The sequence below is a fragment of the Hyposmocoma kahamanoa genome, unplaced genomic scaffold (genome assembly GCF_003589595.1).
Source record: "Hyposmocoma kahamanoa isolate Upper Pololo Valley unplaced genomic scaffold, ASM358959v1 92, whole genome shotgun sequence".
Taxonomy (NCBI): Eukaryota; Metazoa; Arthropoda; class Insecta; order Lepidoptera; family Cosmopterigidae; genus Hyposmocoma; species Hyposmocoma kahamanoa.
This window is the reverse complement of record NW_020654748.1, coordinates 1,912,738-1,937,427: the sequence shown is the minus strand read 5'-3', so window position 1 is coordinate 1,937,427 and position 24,690 is coordinate 1,912,738. Positions and strand designations below refer to the sequence as shown.

The window sequence follows — 24,690 nt, the reverse complement described above, 5'->3', positions numbered from 1 at the left end:
GGCGAGTAGGCGGTCGGCGCGGATTATGTAGCTCGGTGTCCGCAACAGCCTCCAGTTATCAGAAACCTGGCAGCTGCTTCTGCTAAGGAATAAGCTTAGCTATCACATATATTATAGAACAATAAATACAGTAGAAGTGGTTAGTTAGCGTCTGACGCGTGCCAACTATAGGTCTCAAAAGACAGTCCGCCATATTCACTTTGTATCATTCTATCGTGCAAATTCTCTAAAATCCTGGTCGCTTCTTTTTTGGAGAACTAAATTAATTTAACTAAACTAAATTTACCGCAAGATGGCAGCACATTGATTGAAATTTCAATATAATATCAAAACGTCGTAACTTGTAATAATAGGTATTGATGGTATTGAACATTCAACGATATTGTCAACAGGATTAACTAACAATACAGAATTTGTTATTTCTTTTTAAATTTGGAACTACGAACAATCAATATCAAGATTGTGTGTTTAAGAATTTGTGAGTTTTACCGACATCGGCTCTGATTGTAATCGAGGCTTAGCGCACTTCCATTGTTTTTTCTTCCGTGCAAAAGATAGACATTGGTAATCACTTTGACACGAAGCTTTTAACTAAGAGCAAATTAGAAATATATTAAGCATATTTACTATTGCTTATAGCGTTTCCTGAGTCCATTATTCAACAAAAGATAAAAATAGTTGAACTTTCTCATGTGGGGTAAAGCGGCAGATATTCAAACCATATTTGTATTGCAAAAACGAGCGATTCGTTCTGTGTACCGTCTAGGCTCTCGGGTATCTCTCAGAGAAAAGTTTAAGGAGACTGGTATCATGACTGTGGCATCACAGTACATTTACTCAAGTAATTTTATATGCCCGTAAAAATATACATAATTTCAATAAGAAAGAAGATATCCATAATATTAACCTTAGAGCTAAGTCCAAACCCATGGTACCACGATTTCGTTTAACCAAGGTAAACAACTCTTTTATGGGGAACTGTATACGTTTTTACAATAAGATTCCGGAGCATATATTAAGTTTATCATTTCCTAAGTTTAGAAACTACATTAAAAATATTTTGATCGAAAAATCATATTACAAAATTGAAGACTACGTGTTAGATAAAGATGTATGGAAAGACGACATGGCTCCAGAATCCACACAAATTTGATTCAAAGTGTATTCCATAGCATTTAAGTTTATTTGAAAAGAGCAATCCCTAGAGTTTCTTGCTCGTTCTTCTCAGGGAGGTCAGCGTAGTGAACGAGCAGTAGCTTAAATGTGACGTTTTCAAGTGTAAATTTATTTTACCTATGGAATAAATAATCTTTGACTTTGACTTTGACTTTGAACTAGCACACTATGTAAATCCACTGATTTTAGAAACTCGGAATATTCTTAAAACGATGAAACAAATTGATGACAAATATTCCTGCACTTGTAAACAAAACCATTTAAAACAAATTGTTCAAGGTTTTTAGAATGTTATAGAAACTTGAGACGTCGAAGGGTCAACCTTCTATATATCGAAAACGTCGTTCATAATATCGTTCCTATCCTTAACTGACAGCCATTTCTTTAACTTCATAAACAGGAGGAGGTTCTCAATTCGATTGTATGTTTTTTTATGTTTGTTACGCGATTACTATAATACTATAATATCAAGTATTTAGTAGAGTTCTGGAATACGATCCTCAGTATGTTACGCGATAACTTTACGGCATTTGTGAACCGATTTTGATGATTCTTTTTTTGTTGCAAAGAGGGTACCTCAGCAGCAGTCCCATTTAAATTTGAAGATAATATTCCACCTCTAAGGGTGGCAAACTAGGGGATGAACGACTTTTGAGGTCGGTTTTTTTAGTACTATGTACTGAGATTATGTAGTAGTTGAACGTAATCTTTGCTTTCAAAAGCGAAATTTCTTAAATTTTATTTACACATATTTGTACATTTTTTTATTTACGAACAAGTCGTGCGCCTGGTATTAAGCGAAACGCATGTCCATAGCAATTGCAGTGCCACTCAGAGCTTTAAATCGCAAAGATCTTAGGGGCACTGCCACTGCGCCCGTCACTCTGAGATATAAGCTGACTAGTCCCATATGCTTGTAATTTCACCAGCACCCTTACACTTCAAAACCGGAACTCAGTAATGCTGACATTACTGCTTGGCGGCAGAAATAGGAAAGGTGGCAAGTACTTCCCTTGACGAATTCTTTCACAAGGCGCTCTATTGGTACTAATCTTCAATTCCCTTATTAATTTTTTTTCCGAAATTGAGTTCTTACAGCCTGGTACTCATTAGCGTCCTGTTATCGTGACCATTGCATGTTATGTTGCCAAAAATCATAGCGGGCATGTGATTCGCGAGGTTGCCGCGATTCGCAGCGAGCCGACGATAACCAGGTACTCATTCTAGCGAGCAAAGCCTGTTTCACGTGTCTACACAAGAACCTCGTTACTGTATGTCACGTTACAGTTACAGCTCGGTAATGAATACCTGGCTTAACATAATATCTGTAGGGCTAGTACGGCAACGCGCGACTTGCTCGAGAGCGACAAAAAGCGCGTATTCGCTATCAAAATATCGATCTGTACTCATGAGTAGTATCGCATAAAAATTATCGCACTCATAAAATTATTAAATTTTCCCTACTTAAAGACAGAATAAAACACTTGACTTAATAAGTCTTTTATTTGATTTGTGATAATTAATTGAAACAAATAATAAAAGAAATTTATTAAATCCACCAATTGATCAATTCAATCAATCGTCATTTCACATAATTTGTGTTACTTAAGTTTCCCACTCCTCTGAGTTTATTAACTTAAAAACAAAAATATATTATATTTGGTAACCGTCTGTTTCTTGTTTATGATATTGTATTGTCTGCTTTTGAGAACAAACGTTCCGAAGAAGGAATAAAATTCAAATGTTTCTAATATTTTTCTTCATGCTCATTCTTATAAAGAGGCAAATGGTAGCATATACTATATTGGTATAGTATATGCTACCATTTGTGACGAGGGATGCGATTTAAAAAAAAATGCAAAGTGGCTTACATTATGATATGAGACTTATGTAGGAATTATTCAAAACGATACATGTCCAAAAGTACTAATACCTGAAATGTATCGAGTACAAAACTATCGGTATCGGAAGGAAAAGTACTCGGTACCAAAAAGATCGATACTTTTTCCATGTCCCTAATCGCTATATGAGAACAGCAGTACTTCGCGCTTTATGTCGTCGCTTTGGCGGAAGTCGCGGCCTGTTGTGCTGTGAAACGCGATCTACAACCCTGCTTAATCGGTTTTTTGATATCTTATTTAGTTTCAGTTTAATTGTTAAGAGTCTATGCCACCTCGAATGGCTTTGGTTGATTGCGCACAACAGTGAAAGTGTTGAATCAGTCACTTTGGAAGAAATATATAGTAAAATTGAGGATGTACACTATAGTCCATTTGTTTAGGTACTTAACTAAATGTAAACAATCTTGATACATGTTTTTATTGAAACACATGCTTTACAAATCAATAGGTATAAAAATAGGCATGCAATTTCATATGAGCTAAGTATTTGTATTTTGTATTTGAAGGTAAGGGAAAATCATTTTATAAATGTATATTTCATTAAATAGACATCTCAAGATTGTTTACATTTATTTAAGTACCTAAACAGATGGACTATAATACCATACGAAAATTTTCACTACAGAAAAAACAAACTTACTTCGAAATTTTACAAGAAAACCGCTGTACTCAATAGATATTAGATATACCAATGATTTTTTTTTGGTATTATACGAAAAACTTTCTGTTAAAAAAACGACCTTTATCTTATAATAATAACAACATAGTCCGCACTAGGGAAACACTGTGTCGCGGGAGCTATGGACACACACATAGACAACCACAAATTACACCCAAACTCACGAGAGAAATAATATATTAGTTTAGAATATCAAATGACGTGACGAACAAGTCATACATCTGATGGTAAGCTATATGTCTATCCATTAACAGTTCCAGTGCCACTCAGAGCTTTAAATCGCAAAGATCTGAAGGACACTGCCACTGCGCCCGTCACCTTGAGACATAAGTTGACAAGTCTCATGTGCCTGTAATTTCACCAGTACCCTTCAAAACTGGAACGCAGCTGACATTAGTGCTTGGCGGCAGAAATAGGTAAGTTGGCAATACTGTCTTGGACGAACTCTTTCACAAGGAGCTCTACTGCTACTAAACCTGTTGAGACCTGTTGAGTAGAGAAATAATGGAAAACTAGAGTTCAGAAATAGCATTTAGTGCACCCAGCTTTGCGTGATGTTTTTGGAGTAATTTTTGAGTTTCGTTATTGCTTTTATGCTTTGTTGTCGCCTTGTTTCGTTATTGTTGATTTTTTTTATTGTTGCGCTGGAATAATTGAATATTTTGTTTGTAAATTGTTCTGGAATCACTGTCTCACATGATTCTTTTTAGGTCCTAAACTGAATCGTAATAAGAGTTCACGGTAAGGCCCCAGGGAACAAGTCTGCAGGCAGGGAATTCCACTCCATAGCCGTTCGCCATATGAATGTGGAAGCGTAACGCTTCGTGCGAATCTTTGGAATATCCACAACATAAGGGTGGAACCCAAGCCTACGTCTAGTCCCCCGATGATGGAAAGGGGAAGGCGGAATTAAATCTGACAACGTCAAATCTCAAACGAACTTTAGGTTGTGGTGTTACAGTTGGTTTTTTAGATGGCAGTATACTTGTCTAATATATACTATCTATAGTATAACGTAATATATTAGAGTTGTGTTAAACAAATTATGGCCTTTTCTAATATTTACGAATTATTTAATTTTATCGTTCATTTTGAACATTTAAACATGTGTAAACAATAGTTATTACGAAGTACTGGGTCGGTAATAAAAAAGCGATTTTATAGTTTGTTGAATCGTCTGCAAGGATAATATTAATAATAATATAACAAATTGGTTTATTTTCTCACCACAGTATAGGAAGTACAGTGCTTCACTCGTGTTTTTTCAATGTCCCTCGGCAAACTTCGTGTTTCGGCTGTCATCGGGTTTTATTGAGTTGTCTTTTGCCTTTGGTACAGACCGGACGCTTTCAGTCGACTTGGAAGTATATAGAGTTGCTATTACATTTTTTATTTATTATACAATGGGGGAAAGCCGCTAAAAGGACAGGCACAAAAATAACCGGAAAATGAAATAAATGTTAATAACAGGATAAATATTTATTTTTAGTTATATAGAAGAAGCACACTTTATTTATTTTATATTTTTGTTAACTTGCTTATTGGCATGGAGTAAATGTTATTAAAAATAGGGAAATAGTTTTACAGCTCTATATATATATTTACACGGAAATCAAAACAAAACAAGAATAAAGTACGTTGTTCAAAATTCAAATTATTATAGATTTTAAATATAATATTTAATGAGCATGGAAATTAATATTCGTGTGCATTCAGAAATCCGATGATTGCCGAGGTACACACAAGGCACAATTATCGTTGAATTTACTTCTTTTTTATTATAAATATAGAGTTGTAATTCATATTTACAATACGAATGCAATCCTCGCGTTATTTATTAGCCTTGACTTGTATTACTACGGATACAAAAAGTCATTGCATTTATGTATTTCTAAGGCATCTAGTAAATCCGTAATGTACATCATAATAGTTCTAAAGTGACCTTTCAAAGTTACACTCGTTTGCTGCAGGCATGTCTTGGCACTTACATAACAAAGGTACAAACTTGTTCGTTACTTTATGAGTAACACTAGAAGTAAACATAAACTAGTAACAAATAAAATTAAATTAGTAAAAACGTTAAAACTAGGCATAAATATTAAAATTAACATGTACAATAAACTGACAGTTAGTGTTTCTGACTTGGAAATGGCTGCGTTCAAGCAAAAACTAAAACCATCGAGTATATAACCAGAAATAGATCGAAATAAGGGCCATCCATCCCTGGCAACTCATCGGGCAAATTGGGCTAATATCACTTTTATATGTCAACTCTCGTTTGCGCTGAAATCACAAATTAGGAAACTGAAAAAGTACAGCGCCCACAACTGACCGTGTGTACGTCTCCGTATATTCTAAAAACATTCTGTATTTATTGTAATTAAGATAATATCTCTAGCTATGGGGGGCTGTTCCATTCGGGGTGTTGGAAAAACAACAAAACATCTATAAATAAATATTAAATATGTAATTTTTCAATTTTCTTCCATTATAACAAAGCTCAAGTTAAACTGGTCGATTTGAAGTAAAACAACTGACGACACCCGTCCATTGTTTTCGAATTTCCGAATTCTGAAAGAACTGGCCAATCGGAGCGCAGTAATGATTTGGTAGAATAATTTTCAAACAAATTAAATGATTACACTGGAAACACAAGCACTGGAAATACGACCCTAATGGCAGGGACTTGAGTATGATTTCGAGTGCTTTGAATCATACTCAAATCCTGACTTGAGCATTGAGTAGAGTTCTGGAATACGACCCTCAGTATTGGTCCCATTTAAATTTGAAGAAAATATTCCACCACAAAGGGTGGCAAACTAGTGGATGAATCCAGTTTCGCGCACTTTCCTATACTGTTATAGGTTTCAATGAAACTTAGTTGTAATTTCACGAACTTTTGAGATCGGTTTATTTAGGAATTGCGTTTTATTTTTGCGTTGAAACATTGTAATAAAAGCGAATGTTAACTTTTTTTTTTCAGTTTTTAGTAATTTATTGGTTTTTTTTTATGATACCAAGTCACTGTACTAACAGGTCAAGCGGCACACCTATACATAACAGTTGCAGTGTCACTCAGAGCTTTAAACCGCATTACTGCGCCGTCGCCCTGAGACATAAGTTGACAAGTCCCATGTGCCTGTGATTTCACCAACACCCATACTCTTCAAAACCGGAACGCAATAATGATCACATTACCGCTTGGCGGCAGAAATACGTAAGGTGGCAGTTAACTAAAGACTGCTGAAGTAAGTGTACTCTTTCACGAGGAGGTCTACTGCTAACGGAGTAATAATAATAATGCTTATAAAGGGTTTTTCAACAAGAACTTTGTTTTGTAAATCAAAATAAAACAATAAATTCAGGTGACAATGATTCAAATTGTTATTGTATTAAAAAAGTAAGGTTTGGCAATTATTCATGAAAAATGATATCTGATAAATATCATCATAAAGTTTTTAATCACTTTTTGACAAAATGGTGGATCTATTTCGTTAATCACTTCACGAATTTTGAGTTTTAAGGCTGCAATCGATTGTATTAGCCCCATATGGGGCTAGACTCTGTCTTTAAGATAACCCTATTAAACAATTAGTCCAGCGGTGTTAAATCACATGATCGAGCTGGCCCCTTAACGGCTGAATTTCGTGAAATTATGCTATCGGGAAATTTGGTTTGCAATAAATTCATTGTTTCGGTGGCTGTGTGCCCTTTATAAGAACTAAGGCGCAAAGAAAAGTGGTCCCATTTTGGTGTGCGGTATTAATTAAACCCGTTCGGTTAAGTTCGTCAGATCAAAACTGTATTTCTACATATTATGTAAACATTTTGTATATGTATATAATAAGAGACGATGACGTTGTGCGTTTCGCGTCGGCGATCCGAGTGAATTCTACGTTAATAAGTGTGGCTCGCTAATCAAATATCGAAAATTAAATACCGTTCCCTTGCTTTCGGAGACAAAGTTTGAGGGCCAAGTGCGAAAACGGAATTAAAATTTGTTCGAAAATTAAGTAGTTATAGCAGTTCAGAACCGGCAAAACTTGTTCATGACGTACCGTAATGGCGGCACACAAGTTGTTACATAATTGTAAATGACCGTTTTGCTAAAAACGGAGGAGCATCGCTTAACTTTTCATTTTAACACTGCTTCATCTGGTGTTAGTTGCAAATTTCGATAAACGAATTTAGTATTCGTGTCAACTGTTGAGTGGATTGAAACTATAAATAAAATGCGTGGAATAGTTTTGTCGTGTACGTAAACAAGTACGTGTTTACTCGTGTAGTAAAGTAACCCTCAATATAATTATAATTTTTAATGATATTTAAACTAATTTATTTTAAATAACATGTGTTAATTTAAATAGATTAGTATGCTTTACTATAATTACTGTAATGGCACGACCTTTGGGATACTAAAACCATTTATGAATGGCATGCATAATATATTATTCACGCTGAAATCAGCAATAAAAATTTAAAAAAAATGTTTAATGTCTACTTTTCATCAAGTTTTTTCCCGACATTATCACAACTGGAAATAAACCATGTAACAGTGCCCGGTAATTTTCATACTGCTTCTTCGTCATCCACTCAATACTTTTAAACCCAATTTGGTTACATTAATTAAAATAATACACATTTATTGTTAGTAAAAATGTTTTACTAATATTATTTCGGTATCGCCTATTTAGTGTAAAGTGTGGAGCTGCTGCTTATTTTTTACTAAAGAAGCCAAGATCGCGAAAAGTGAGGAAAGTTTTATTTGAGGTCTGGTTCTACTTCAACAATGGCGGGAATGTTGCGACCCCATAATATTAACCTTAGAACTAAGTCCAAACTCATGGTACCACGATTTCGTTTAACCAAGGTAAACAACTCTTTTATGGGGAACTGTATACGTTTTTACAATAAGATTCCGGAGCATATATTAAGTTTATCAATTCCTAAGTTCAAAAACTACATTAAAAATATTTTGATCGAAAAATCATATTACAAAGTTGAAGACTACGTGTTAGATAAAGATGTATGGAAAGACGACATGGCTCCAGAATCCACACAAATTTGATTCAAAATGTATTCCATAGCATTTAAGTTTATTTGAAAAGAGCAATCCCTAGAGTTTCGCTCGTTCTTCTCAGGGAGGTCAGCGTAGTGAACGAGCAGTAGCTTAACTGTGACGTTTTCAAGTGTAAATTTAGTTTACCTATGGAATAAATAATCTTTGACTTTGACCCGGTATCTCATTTTGATGGTCGCGACCCTCCAAATGGGAAACACGCTGAATAACATTAGAAACCCTTTTAGCACAATGATCAGATCAGAATTTTACACCATTATATTTATTGCTAAACTTTGCCCGTCTATTCACAATTATATTCCCGGAGCATCTAATGTGACCGATACCAGATAATTTCGAGCAGCCTGACTAGTAAACCGGTTCACAAAAGGATCGTACACATAATGTTATTCAATGTATTCAACACATAATGTTGTTCAATGTAGTGTACTCAGAATGTTATTCAGTACATTGCACTTATGTTATTCTTTTTTTATTTGTTATAAAGCAAAACAAAACCTTAAAACTACAATCTAGCCCTTTTACAAGACTAATAAGCAATTTTAATTTAACATAATTTCCTAAAATTAAAGAAACTGTCCATCAACAAAATATCTCTAAATGTTAGTTAAGGGTTATTCAATGTTGTGTACTCATAATGTTGTTCAATTGAGGGAGCACGTAATGTTATTCAATGTTGTGTACTCATAATGTTGTTCAATTGAGGGAGCACATAATATTATTCAATGTTGTTTACTCATAGTGTTAATGAATGTGAAGTAGTCATAATGTTATTCAATTAGTGTAGACAATAACAACTCACGATTATACTTAGCCTTCGTGATTCCACTCACTTGCCTTCAGCAGTCCGTAGTGGATGAAAGTGTGATGTTTTTTTAAAGTGTAAACGGTAATCAAGCTGATTTCCGTCTGCCTTTTAGGGAAATGATGAACGTGAAGGACATAATTGAAAAGTTTATAGCTATGTATATTAATTTATTGACAAATTTTCCTCGTAAACAAATAAATAAATGCCAATGGACAAGGACTATTATCGCTGGCGGTCGTTAATATTAGTGCTATGTTTTGGCTATTATCTTCTAGGATTTGTTCGATAAATATATTAATTGTTTAATTTATGGTAATTTTGGATTTCTGGGAAGAGTTTTATTGCATCATAGGACAAAACTATTCACCTAGGAAGCTGATGTTGTATTTTAAAATGATCCTAGTGACACAATGTAAAAATGCAGTAGACAACTAATCTTTTAATTTCAACTTTCACCAAAGTAACATTTAAATGAAATTACTTTAAAACCCAATTTCTCCTTACTAGGTGAGTAGTTTTATCTTACAATGCAGTAAAACTATTTGCAGAATTCGAAAAAGTAATTAATTAATGCTTGGCGATTTTAACTACTTTATGTCACTCCTTGTATCATATATGTGGTCGTAACTTAAAACTGTGGAATTGAGAAACCACTATTTGAAAGTTGAAAAAAAAACTAATGTATATTGAGCCATGACCGCCTTCAAATTGATATTTTAAAGCGGGCGCGTGACGGCCACAGATCGGGTCTTTGCACCACGCTTTGCATCACGCGCCCGCGCTTGATGTATTGTCGTCAATGTAAATACATGGAATTACATCCCCGCCGTGCTCCCGACCCGACACGCGCCCGACACGCACCCGATCCGCACCCGTTCTATGTGTGTTTCACTTTAACTATAACGGACAAGGACACGTCGACATTTCCCGCCAAAATTACATGAAATAAAATTATAGCAAATGCTAAGTTTATCGTTAGCTCAACTGTTTTTTATATTTTAGTGTAACCGACAAAATCAATACAATCAGTACAGAATACTAAAAAAGCCGACGTCAAAAGTCATTCATCCCTTAGTTTGCCTCCCTTAGAGGTGGAATATTTTCTTCAAATTTAAATGGGACCACATCTGAGGTACTCTCTTTCCAACAAAAAAGAATCATCAAAATCTGTTCACAAATCAGAGTTATCGCGTAACATACATACAAAAAAAGATATAGTCGAATTGAGGACCTCCTCTTTTTTGAAGTCGGTTAAAAATCATAACGCAAGCGACCCCACTTGTTATCGCAACCGGCAGAGTATAAATCACAATGTCGTCGTTTACTATAAACAAAGTGGCAAAAAACCTTTTTACTCTAAAAACTTTAAGCCTCAAAAATCTTTAGATAGAAATAGCTAAAATATTGTAAGGCTTAACATTCATTATTTTAAAAAAATTTTTGCTGTTACGCAAATCGGTTACGAAATTCATTATTAAGTGTTAAAATTCAATTTGTATCTACAAATAATTTAAAAAAACCTCTCCTGTGTGTCGCTTACACTAAGTTGGCGGTAATGACTCGATATATTCTCGTTTATAAATAAATAACTAAATATACTTTCTATCAATCTTTAATTATTTTTGCTTTCGTCGTAGTTACGGTAATTCTCGGAAAAAGATACACTTCCTAAAAGTGTACCTACAACTGCGTTTGCCCTTCGAAACTGCGAACAAAGTCAATTGCTGCAAGATAGTGCATTATAATACCGCACCTTGCTTGACGCTGTTGATAAACGAGCACTAATGACTCATTGTGGAAGTCCCTCCTACGAAATGCTATTCATAGAATCATCAATTGATGCATTGACGCAGCAAATTGTTTTTGTCATCAGCTTAATGCTTCTTCAGAATTTTCTAAGCGATTTTGTAAGATGTTACGAAAATGGACCAGGTGATAAGAGCCTTAAACTTAGATGCCTCGTTCGTTCCAATAATGTTTATCATTGTTACGTCAATGTGGAAATCCCTGAACCGTCTCTGGACACAAGTTTTGTTTAGACAACCACAAATTACACACACCCAAATTCACGAGAGAAATAAATGTAGGTCATACAAATATTTCTCCCGACCCGGGAATCTAACCCGGTACCTTTGTGTGGCAGTCCAGCATGGTAACCGTTCGGCCACAGAGGCAGTTAAATAAAATAACTATAATTATATTATTAATGCTGTCCCGTTTTGTAGTGGTACTCAGATTTTGATAACTATGTCGAAAACACTTCTAATAATTTGATTTGGACTTTTGCCAGCTGTTTAAAGTTAGTGTAGTTATGTCATAGTAACTCGATCTAGTTTAGACTACGTGGACAATTCCGCGGAAATGTTCTAGGTAGATTTTACGTAAATCTACGATTACGATTGCAGCCTATTACAGTCACGCGAAAAAATAGTTTCAGTTCCTATTAATTGTAATAATTTAGTATGTACCTGTTCAAAGTCAAATAATGTTGTATTTCATAGGTAAGCAAATTACACTTAAAAACGTTATACTAGTTTAACTATACAGCTCATTCGTAAGGCAGATTCCCCTGAGAAGAATGAGCAAGAAACTCTGTGGGTTGCTCTTTGTAAATATTTCCCACTTTCGGTCCCACACACTCTCCTCTTTTTTTATAATAATAATAATACGGGGAATACATCTCTCCCATTTAAAAATTCAAAATGGCTATGGGCGAGGCGAGTCTAAAATAGATAAATATTAATAATATTGTGAATTAATATTATCACAATTTAAATTTGAATTAACAAAAGTACAATGTGATTGTGATATAATTATCACAATCTTATGTCAATTTGACAATTTCAAGTGCTATTTGCTATAAGTGGGAAATAAAGGTGTTACTAATTAATAAGTATTTTATTTAGTATTTTATTTAGTACTCCATGATCTAAATAATAATTTACTTGAATCACACTTTTTTACCTTTCGACTGTTAACCGACAGTACTCTTTAGGGTGGTTCCTTCTTTAAATATTCGACATTATAAAGCTGTCATTTAATTAAAAAAGAACTCTGTCATCTTAAAGAAAAACTGTGTAATATTGATCAATTTCACAGACTATTAGAATTTAAATAAGATTCTTGAACTATGAAACTGACACTGGTGATGATCTCCATAATTTTTATATTATTTTTATATAACTGACGCTGGCAAAACGCAGCAGTTAAAAAAGTTCTCTTTGTCAAAAAGTTTTGCACTGATTTTAATTTCATAATCATGACATTAATTCACATCAAGAAAAATATGCTGATATTAGAACATATTATTTATTAAGAATTCAGTCATTTCAGTCACTCTTTATTGAAGAAAAATCTCATGCAAATACGGCATATATTTGTAGTGGGGTGTTGTTTATGCAGTGAAAATTTCAACATCAAAATTATTTCAACATTTAAATAACTTACTTTAAATACAAGTGACAGGTTTTTTTAATTTCTTTTGATTGAGAAGTGTAATTTAAATTTAAAAATAAATTAAAAATTTCTTTACTGATCAAAATCCTTATTACAAGTTTAGTTTAAAAATTCAAATTGATCACTTATCTTTTCTACTGAATCAATTTGTTTTGTTTTAAACAAAGTCACAATAATAATAATAATAAGAGTGTCAATTTGCTGTGTTCTTTTGCACTATTATCAATAAGCCACAAATATTGTTTCTACTTTTTAACACTGTTTTTGGCTTATCCATACTTGATTCTTCGGATATAGAACCAAACCGAGAAGGAGCAGCTGTTAAAAAACTTCTCGAGCAGAAAGTATTTCAGCTGTCGTCCTAGCACTTGTTGTTTCCCTTATTCTATAATTTGTACTCTTGTCAACGATTTTTACTTCACACTGTTTTGCAGCGTGTATCTAAAATTAACACAACTAACAAGATTTTTTGTTACAAGAATGCCTCATAGCACAATAATAATGATATAACTAAATAACCTTTCCAAGTAAGTCTTGTTTGCTGTTATGCTGGTACTAGGTTGGGATAGCAGTTATTGTTATTCACTGTCTTTTGATTCATTCGGATGCTGTAAACATATTATTATTAGCTTTATATATTACACAATATGTAAATTTACAATCATACAAATCAAACTGTTGAATTAATACCTCATTTAATATACTGATATTGCGCAGCTTGGCTGTACTTTTGAATTTTGGCTCATATTTCATAATTTTCCCTTTGAGACAGTTCACCAAATCTTCGGTCGGCTACAAAAGTAATAGAATGTTATTACCTCGGAAATATCACAGTAAAGAAAAAGTGTTGTTTTATACAGGCGTATCAACTTACTTCAAAGTGATCTTCACATTAGTAAATAGTGTAAACTTTGAAGTATTTCACGTTTACTTCACGACACTTATATCGCAATTTTCTCTAATGTGAACAAAGATCTTGTTTGAGTTATGTATTAAACCATTCTCGTAGGGGTGATCAAAGCACTTTCTGTATTCCATAGCTGTATTATATTTGATATTTTGTCTCCCGGCAGCGAAATTTAAAGTTGCAAAGATCGTACAGTTATGTTTACAAACGTTGATGAAGTGACATTTAATTATTTTTTTTGCATTTTTGCATTACGCCGGAAAAAACCTTTATAAAGCCATTGATGACGACATTGAATGTCAAATAAAGGTCAATACTATATTTTTTCCAAAATATATATAATATCAACGTAATATGGATAAATATATAATAAATATTAATTTCCAACCTTATTCCTCGAAATGGATTTTGAAATAGAGAGTTTGAAAAAAATTAACATTTGAAAAGTGTCTTAACGAGAACAAAAAATGAAATAAAAATAGAAACAGGATTTGCAGCTATTAATATAATTATAGTTAAAGATAATACCCACTTGAATGGTTGTAATTTATACCTAGAAATCGGGAAAAGGCAGAACATTAAGTATACTTCATGTAAAACATATACATAGAGTGGATGAAACCCACCTTTAAAATTCGCATGATTAAAAATAAAAGGCAACAAAATAGTTATATTTTTACTTACAATTTTAAAACTATCTTCGAAATACATTACGTCAGAAATATAGAACTCTCGGATTTCTAATTATAATTCTGCGAATGGCTGTGGTAGCCACTAGGCCAGTAGAGAGGTTGCTGGTTCAAATCCCTGGGTACGAACTGAAAAATCTCGCTTTTTCAAATTGGAACTTACTTTCAGAAACTATAATGGCCATTACATGAAAGTGGACTTTTTTTCTTTAGTGACAGTATTAGTTTTAACGTGCGATTTCTTGCTTTTCAGGTTTTGTCAGTCAATCACAACACAATTAGTAAATTAATTGTTTTGTACTTTGATTAGATACTGATACCCTTCACATACAGGTTTTTAATAAGTTTTTTTAGTAGCAGTGGAGGTCCTTGTGAAAGAAAAGCAGGAAAGTACTACCACCTTATCTACTTCTGCCGCAAAGCAGTAATGTGATCATTAGGGTTACAGGCACATTAGGGTTGCCAACGTGTGCCTCGAGCATTAGGGTTACAGGCACATTAGGGTTGCCAACTTATGTCTCAGGGTGACACGCCCAGTGGCAGTGACCTTTAAATCTTTGCGATTTAAAGCTCTGAGTTGCATTGCAACTGTTATGGACAGGTGTGTTGAAATATCATAAATTAAGAATGGCTTTTTAATCGTATCTTGCTAGAAGTCAGGCCTGGGGGCCTACTATGAGCTCTTATAGCAATTCTGTTTAAACCCGTAAGTTCGATAGCCTGTCAAATTCATATTATGACCTCGCAAAAACAATTCACTGTCCACGCAGTTTACGTACTACATTCGAAATCCGTTCACCTTTTCTATCATAGTAAAATCGTGTAATTTGCCATGCACATGGCGGTCTTATTTGTCAAAATAAGCAATTCAAAGAAAGTTGCTCCGTAACTACTTTTTTTTTAAATGTCGAGCGTTTGTTACATTTTGAAGAAGTTTCGTTTGAGTTTTGTTATATTTTCAGTTTCATAATAAAATTATCTGTTACCTTTTTAGGGTATAATGGCCAATTGTCAGTAAATAAAATACTATTAACTATTGAACTTTTTTGAATAGTTTAGTTCGAGGTTCCCATCTGCAGAGTTTTGTTCACAAATTATTAGCATGATATATTTTAAATTGTATTTTAATACTTTTATTGACTTAGCGAAAATCGTAAAATAACTTTTAAATAGTACCAAATTTAACTTTAACGCATTGATCAATGAAAATGTACGAATACAAGATACGTTCCAATTATGTTATCAAATCTCAAATTCACCTTATTCATTTCAATTATAATGACTAGACATGGCATGTAATTTTATCTTACGACAAATTGTAAAGTATGATTGAAATGTGCCGATATTACAATTATTAAAATTATTCAAAAATTCTCATTTTGAACACAATCGGTTAATAATGCTTGAACGCTCCCAGGGTAGTACATCTGTCTATTTCTTTCATATGATTTAGTATGTAGTTCCATCTCGCTCTTGTTAGATGTCAACTAGCCAGGCAAAGACAATAATTAATGTTTAAAAAGTAAAACTCATCATCTTGGCTTGCCATTCCCGTTTAACTTTGTGTACGTCATGATACGAATTTAAGCAGTTTTACCCATTGACATACAAATAAATGGACGACGGGTCTAATAAAAAAACCACGAAAAAAATGTCCCAAGTCAACCTATTTAAACGTAGTGACGTGTAAAGGAATATGAAAAAACTAAACCGTTGAATTTAAATTGTAATGTCATCGCAGTACTGTCTAATTTTGCTTGCTTCGCTGTCAGTCGAACAAACGAAGACTAAAGCGTGAATGACGCTCTGTATACGATTTTAACGCCCTATAAGTTCGGACACTGTTTAGCGCGGACCCGACGTCCATATAATTGTAAGTCAATGGTTATACCACATCAAGTGAATTGCATGGAACTTGACTGGTTGCTTATAAGCTCATGGTAGGCCTCCAGACAACGGGAATGTCATCTGGCCTTCCAGCAAATCGAAATTTCTAGACAATTACTTCCGACACCGTAATTGGGATTCGTAATTTACCTACGTACCTCATCTTCGGTAGCAGTAAGGTCAGAGAAAGGGCATCACACCACCTTGAACTGTCCATGTCGAAAGAAGCTACGAACTCAATGCGAACGACCTGTATATGGCATAATTGCAACATATTTCTTTTTACCTTGGATTCGAAAGCAATCGTACATGCTTTACTTTGCTGCGTCAGATATACTCTATTCCTAGTTCAGTTGGCCTGACTGAACTAATGAGATTTTATTTCCTCTATTCCCACTAGTTCAGTTGTCCATCCTCTCTATACTAGTTCTGTTGTTCAGTCCCATTATTTGATTGAACTGTAAAGAATTTCTATCTATTTGCACAGTTGAAAATTAAACAAGTTTTTGCCCCTGGTTTAGCAGAGATTTTTTATTTCTTCTATTCCCACTAGTTCAGTTGTCCATCCTCTCTATACTAGTTCTGTTGTCCAGTCCAGTTAGTTGATTGAACTATAAAGAATTTCTATCTTGTTTACACAGTTGAAAATAAAACAAGCTTTTTTTGCTAGACTCAACATTAATTTTTTTTTAATGGCTCTATGTTGGTGGGACGACAAACCAACAGCAAATTACTCGTCGCGCCACCAGCTGGTCTACGATGGTACTATGAATCTGATAGGGTATCAAGCACATAGTTAAATGAAGAACTGAGCAAATGGGAAAAAGAGTCTCATTAATTCAGTCAACTGAACTGGACGACTGAACTAGTGAGAATAGAGGTCAGATAGATATATGTTGTACGTTTTCAAGGTCTTGAGTATTTTTAAGTATGAACATTTGTTTATTATTTTTAGCCTAAGTTTTGATCGACTTTATGATCCAATAAAATGTATTTTAAAACGATTTTTATGATCGATACTCGTAAAATATTTATAAAGTATTGCTCAATGTTTCAAGCTAAAATTTCTACGAACCTTAAAAGTAAACCTGTATATTTCATACGTCTAACAAACTGCCTTAATTGACCTTCGAATAACAATACCATCGCATCATGTTAATTAAATTTTTTTCTCGTTTCCAGTGTCATGTACTCGTACTACGCTCTAGTAAGTATGGGCAAGTACCCACCCAAGTTCCTCGCCATGACGATCACCTTCCTGCAGCTGACGCAGATGATCGTGGGCTGCTGCATCAATATCTGGGCCCACAACTACTTGGCCACCGCGCCTCCCGGCAGCTGCGGCATCAGCCAAATGAATATCAAGCTCTCAATGGCCATGTACTTTTCATACTTCGTCCTCTTCGCAAGATTCTTCTACAAAGCCTACCTCGCGCCTAAAGGAGGCAAAAAAACCAAGACCGAGCCCATCAACGATATTCCAGTGGAGAAATTAGAGAAGAAGATGGTGAACGGCTTCCCCAGACAAAGGAATGGCGTCGCGGTGCACTAGTCTGCCACCTTGTGATATGTCATAGGTATATTGTACAGGTTATGGATGTTAATTGTCGTGATTGGGACACGCTTGCCAATACGAGTTCATCACTATCGTATTTTAATATGCGAATTCAGCGCTCGACTCAGAAGTGAAAGGCTACAGAAGCGGCCACTTCCTCAGTCGATGCTTTCTTTTATTATAATATCATGTTTTATTTGTACAGATAGGCTTTTTTACTTCCTATTTACTTTTTTAATTCTTTTATGCGTAATCTACGGAAACTTTAACACTTTTCTTGGTGTTACTGAGGTTCTAATATCATGAATCGTTTATTGGTAAGTGGTCCAAGTCATACCGCGTTTCAGAGCGCCCCACGCGTCACATTCCACGCTAGTTCTTACGTCCGCTTATCCAGCTTACGTTTTTTGTTTTGCAGCGGGGGCGTTCTATACTTGTGCTTTTATATAGGTTCATGTCTAAGACAAGCAATGGGAGAGTTACACATTTTTTTTAAGAAGATCCTAAGTTCTATTATCTATTAGATTAAGTAGGTTAGTGACGCTTAGTGACTTTGTCGATATATATAATATAGAATTTACAGTTTTGAGCTGAATTTGATTTGACTAGTTGCTAAATTAACTAGTGAATCGTTAGAATGCATACAATGAATATCGCCTTTACACCTCCCTATCTCGCTTGATATCGACCTATGTAAAATCGAAAGTACCTTTGTTGATGTTAATCGTATTTATTACTTAAAAATGAGTGATTTTTTAAAGTAATTTATTTGTAAAAAGCTAGTTTCCTGTACAGTGTGTTGAGGAGTGGCCTACGAGGGCCGGTTACAGTGAAATGCTTGTCAAACAAGCGCACAAAGTGTATTGACATGTAATTCCAGATAGCGGAATAACCAATACTGTTCGGTGAATTTACAATCGGGCCGAGATTGAAAGTAATAACGATGGTGTACTTTGGGGATGGCCGATTGTGAATGCGGCAATAAGTCCAATACATTAGAAATAGATTGACGCCAATTAAAATCATTGAAAGCAATAATTATATCTACTTACAAAATGCTGCAGTCGTCCATCTCTAAAAAACTTAATCGACAACTTAAAAAGATTTCTTTTTTTAGACTAAATTATGTAAGTGTTCGATTAAATGCTCTTTAGCAGGAGCATGTATGAGAGTTCAAATTATATTAGAATCCGATTAAATGTTGGTGCATTTGAGAGGTTTTCGTAAAATGTAAATTTTTGTAGAGCCGCTGACGTGTTATCGTGAGGATGTCAACTTTTTATGCCAGAGACTAGTAGAAGAAGTTTGAACGTCGAACTCTTCGGTTCAAAAAGGTGACGACTCTAAACCACTGCTTGACTTTTGTGCGAGTCACATGTGTCATGTTACCTCAGAGTAAACGCTGCGCTACTTAGAAGTGGTCGGGTTGTTTGTAGATATTAGACTTAGTCACAAATTAGCTTGATAATTATTGTATTTGGGCTGAGGAAAAAGTACCGAACGAATGTCCATGACGTTGGAATAATTTAATGGTTTTAAAAATAACCGTCGGTGTGTAAGGACAGGTTCCGAAACTTCTATGTGGCGAAAATGTTTTTTATAATGTCGCAGAAATCCGAATAAAGCGGATTGCATTTACTTAAACTTCAATTAATACTCATAGAGTGGATTATACCTCCGTCTGAAAACGCTGGAATTATTAAAAATAAAAGGTAAGAATTCAAAACAAAATAGTTATATTTTTATTAAAAATCGTAGTAAATTAATTACACTACGTTACACTTCGGTTACATTTCCGAGTTTCAGCTGAGGTATTCTCAATTCTTATGTATTCAATTTCTTGAAAGTTAGGTTATATCTGCGTATTTAGATTACACATAAGACATCGAGCAAGGCGTGAAACAGTTAGTGGTTGAACTAATGATAAGATTGTTAAACCAATTATGCATTTTGGACGGTTCAAAGTCATTCCATTATTCCAAATGTTTGCATATTTTAGATTTTTAAAATCAAGGGCACATTACGTAGGCCGGGGGTTCTGTTTTGAATCAATCAACTAACACCACCGCCTGACCCAATTAGAAGATGTAGAGAATATCGACGACTTTGTTAAACTAAAGATAATTTTACAGGATTAGTGCCATTAATCGATAAACAGTGGTGGTTTCATAAGGAAGTATAATTCAAAAGTGAACGTTCTTTTTGACCTAATTAGTTCGTACAAAAAGTTCGTTAAATTTAAATATAAGGATGAAATGACATAAATGTGGTGTTAGTTCACTGATTCAAAATAGAACCCCGGCATTACGTAATGTGACCTTGACGAGCATTTAGTTACCGCTTCGAAAATTACATTAAATTAAATTTAAAAAATTCTGTTGCGTTCGCATCATAGAGGTTTACCCCGTTTTCCGCTAACCGACTTGGTAATGCGTATGCAATCAGCATTATTCAGCACAAGTCAATTATGTCTAGTGACCGAAAATCTAGAATTCACAGTTATTATGTAGGTATTTCAACTAGGCTGTTATATAATTGGTATTTGTCTACAAGTGACATAAATAATTTCGATGACAATTACACATATTATTTATTTACGTATTACAACGCTCTTGTAGGATAACACATTTAAGTTTGAAAATGAATATTTTTTCTTTTATAGTTCAGATTCAGATTCAATGACTTTATCATCTCGAAAAAACAGACTTCTGACAAAAGACAGAACAGAGGTGTGTGTCAGGAACAAATTTCCCGCGAAAAAATGTCAAAAAGTTAAATTATTGAAGAAAAATCTAAGATATGGCAGTATGGTTTAGACGCCTTAGCCTGTCCCCAAGGACGAAAAATTGTACTACTACGAAAATATAATCAGTACAGAGTACTAAAAAAAACCGACCTCAAAAGTCATTCATCCCCCAGTTTGCGGAATATTTTCTTCCAATTTAAGTGGGACCACTTCGGAGGTATCTTCTTTCCAACAAAAAAATAATCATCAATCGGTTCAGAAGTACCGGAGTTATCGCGTAACATACATACAAAAATAAACCATATAATCTGAATTTAAAATCGCCTCCTTTTTTTGAAGTCTGTTAAAAAGTAGTTATTATTGTTATTTTTAAATATTATTTGTGATTTGTGACAAAAGAATTGCACATTGTATCTGCTAGAGCTAGGTTTTCGCGTTCATATGGAAAGTTTTATGTCATTTGTAGGTAAATCCGTTTTATGGTTAGTAATGTCCAATCCGATGCTTTATAGTAATTATATTTCTGTTTCTCACTAAAGCATTTTTTTAAATAACGATGTTGCTGTCCTATTTTTTTGTACTACTCTTAAGGACATAGGTAGTTAGTTTTTTAAAATAAAATTTTAATGAAAAGAAGATAATTTCAACAAATGACGGTGATCGAAAGAAACCACTCCTTTAGTAATTATTGTATATTGCTGCTTGTTGATTTTTTAATTATAAACTTTTTCATCCGAATTCTTCAATCATGGGGCTGGGATTTATCTCTATTACAGTCATTCTCGGGTTGCTGTTCACTGCATTTTAAAAAAAAAAATAAATAAGTGCGCATATTTTGGATCTCACCTGTGAATAGTGACGATGTGGTCGGTCAATCTTGCCTTGCAAAGGTTTTAGTTATAGCGTTCAGGGAATAAGTCTGCAAACAGGGAATTCCACTCCATAGCCGTTCGCCATGAAAATGTGGAAGCGTAATGCTTCGTGCGAATCTTTAAAATATCCTCAACACAGAGATGGTACCCCAACCTTTGCCTAGTCCCTCGATGATGAAATGGGGAAGGGCGAAGTATATCGTGCAATTCCATCGCACATTTAAAAATTCGAGTATAGCATCGCAAAATACTATTTAGTAATTTAATAAAATTGCCACGGTTATTAAACAGCGAACACCAAGCCGAGAAAGACACGCTTATGTAATATGGTAATTATCATTTTGACACATTGGTGGTTATTGCTTTGTATAAAGGGCTATTTGTAAAAAGATGCACCTTTTCTATGTTTTAGGCATTGACTTACAATTATATGGACGTCGGGTCCGCGCTAAAAAGCTTCCGCACTTGTAAGGCGCTAAAATCGTATACAGAGCGCGACACTCCGCTTTAGTCTTCATTTGTTCTACGGACGCGCGATACTGCGATGACATAACAATTTAAATTTCGAATAGGTTGACTTGGGACATTTTTTTCGTGGTTTTTGTATTAGACCCGTCGTCCATTTATTTGTAAGTCAATGGTTTTAGGTCAATATTTTTTTGGTTTAGTATTTTACTCGTTTCTTTATTGGTGAATCAATTTGACGTATTTTACGCCTCAATCAATCTTAACTTCTGATCAGGACTTTGCGAACAAATAGAGTTGTTAATGTTATATTACGTAATGTTAAACATTTTACAGCAAAATTGAACTATCATACAAGTTATACTCTCACAGTATTACAAGCAAACTTAAAAACAAGAGATGTACAATTGCTTATTTCGAATGATTTCGTTATTTTGAAATTGTTAAGGAGTACTGTTAGTACTCTACTTTTAATGTTTATTTTACGCTCTCGAACTATGTTTATGTCCGAGGTACATTACAGTTGTTTTCAAGGCAATCATGAAGTACATATTGTGGAAATATAACTATCAAGTTAGCTGGCATTTATTTTTATTTTTTTTACTATTTTTTTTCTCGCATTTACATACTGTTGTTAACTCTGCCTAGAACGAATTAGCGGTTACAGTTCCATATTTCATGAAAGTATTTTGAAAATATATTTTTGTGAAACATGTTTTGTGGTTACAGTAAATTCTAAACAAAATAAATATTTAGTGTCGAATGCTCATTGTAATCTACAAGATAAAAAGTGGAATTATTCTTGCAATCATTAATTTGTATTTTCTGGGCCAATAAAGCGATATGCATATGAATCTATTTGTTTTATTACTCATTCTGCTACCCTAGCATGAACAATCCCATACATCATACCCTTAATATAGTGACAACAATGGAGCGTCAGAACATATACCGCTAAGTCACACTTTGACTTATTCCTTTTTTAATGCCAAACGATTGTTTTTGCAACAATCTACGAATAATAGTTATTGTTGAGATTTTTTGCCAAATCACTAGTTTTGTTATGATTAGGAATACAAAGCTCAAACACAGAAAAATTTCTTTGACACGATGGGACTTGAAACCACGTCCATGCTGCACCTCGAAATTCTCCTATATGTATTTTTGTTATTAGATCTTTTTTTCTTTTCTTTTTTTTTATACATGACAGGCAAATGACTCCACTTCACCTGATGTTAAGTGGAAAGTGGTATCCAAACGCGAAAAAGTACTGGCTTTCTGCATTCGTCGCTGCTAGTGATATCTAGTGAGAGATTTTTTAATAATCTTCTCACCACAGCCGATACCTTTACACATCACAACTGACGCAGATGTCGCTTTTTGATGAAATGTATTTATTGAGATTTTTTGTGAAATAAATCTACGAATAATTTATCCAACCAAGCAACCGCTAAATCCTTTTTAAAAATATATTAGGTATTTGAAATGCACGGATCTGAATACAATTCAATGAAACTAGATAAATTAGAATCGAAATTTATTGGTTTTTATTCCGAAGCTCCTCAATTCAAAATTTAGAACAGATTTTAAAATTATGTGCGGCAAAAGACCGCAGCACATCAAGTTACACACTGGTGGATTTTGTTCCGCATTGGATGCGGTATTCGAATAAAAGTATAAGCTTCATGTGCTATTGAATGTGCACGGTATATACCCTTTGCCTGGTGGCAAATTTGACAAAATACTATTTGTCACGAGAAACACATAGTTTCATATTGTACGAGTTTTCTTAATTTGATATAATAACATTAATAATGCACTCACTCGGGAAACCCTGCGGTGCCATGAACACATTCATGGACAACCACAAATTACACCCAAACTCACGATAGAAATAAATGTAGGTCATACAAATATTTCTCCCGGCCCGGGTATCGAACCTGGGACCTATGCGTGGCAGTCCGGCATGGTAACCGTTCGGCCAGTTATTATATAACACGGTCACAAGTATTATTGGAAATAGGTAAAGTAAGTTGAAAAGTTTCAGCAAAACGGCGGCAATATTTTTTTTTTACTCTTTATTTATTTAGGGGCTTTGATCATTATTGAACATGTCAGCCCCATTAGAAAAAAAAGATACCTCAAGGAAACACTTCATAAAATCCAGACAGATAAATCAAAATACTACCAAACCAAACGTATACAAAATGTCCCCGGCACTACATGTTGGCTCCGACAAAACAGATTGAAACCACCCAACATTAAATGTACGGAAACCAGCCTGTGCAAATGACCGCGCCCTGTTTACTATGGCTGATTTACATTGGTACAAAAAATGGCGCTAGTGTTTCAGGAATGCATGTCATGATAAAATTCTATTTGATAAGAAAAACGATATTTTAGTTTAATTTTGAACTTAGTTGTGATGTGATATGGTCACGAATGTTATTGAAAATAAATAAATTGTTA

The 24,690-nt window shown here is 34.3% G+C and overlaps 1 protein-coding gene across 1 annotated transcript in view; it reads left to right on the top strand.

The window, feature by feature from the left end:
• Positions 1 to 21,561, top strand: part of LOC113236477 (elongation of very long chain fatty acids protein 6) — an 82,020-nt gene extending 60,459 nt beyond the window's left edge. Inside the window, exon 4 of the mRNA XM_026472564.1 lies at positions 17,766 to 21,561. Within this exon, the coding sequence (XP_026328349.1) occupies positions 17,766 to 18,135 (370 nt within the window). The 3' untranslated portion in view covers positions 18,136 to 21,561. The remainder of the gene's footprint in view (positions 1 to 17,765) is intronic.
• The last annotated feature ends 3,129 nt before the right edge of the window (positions 21,562 to 24,690 follow it).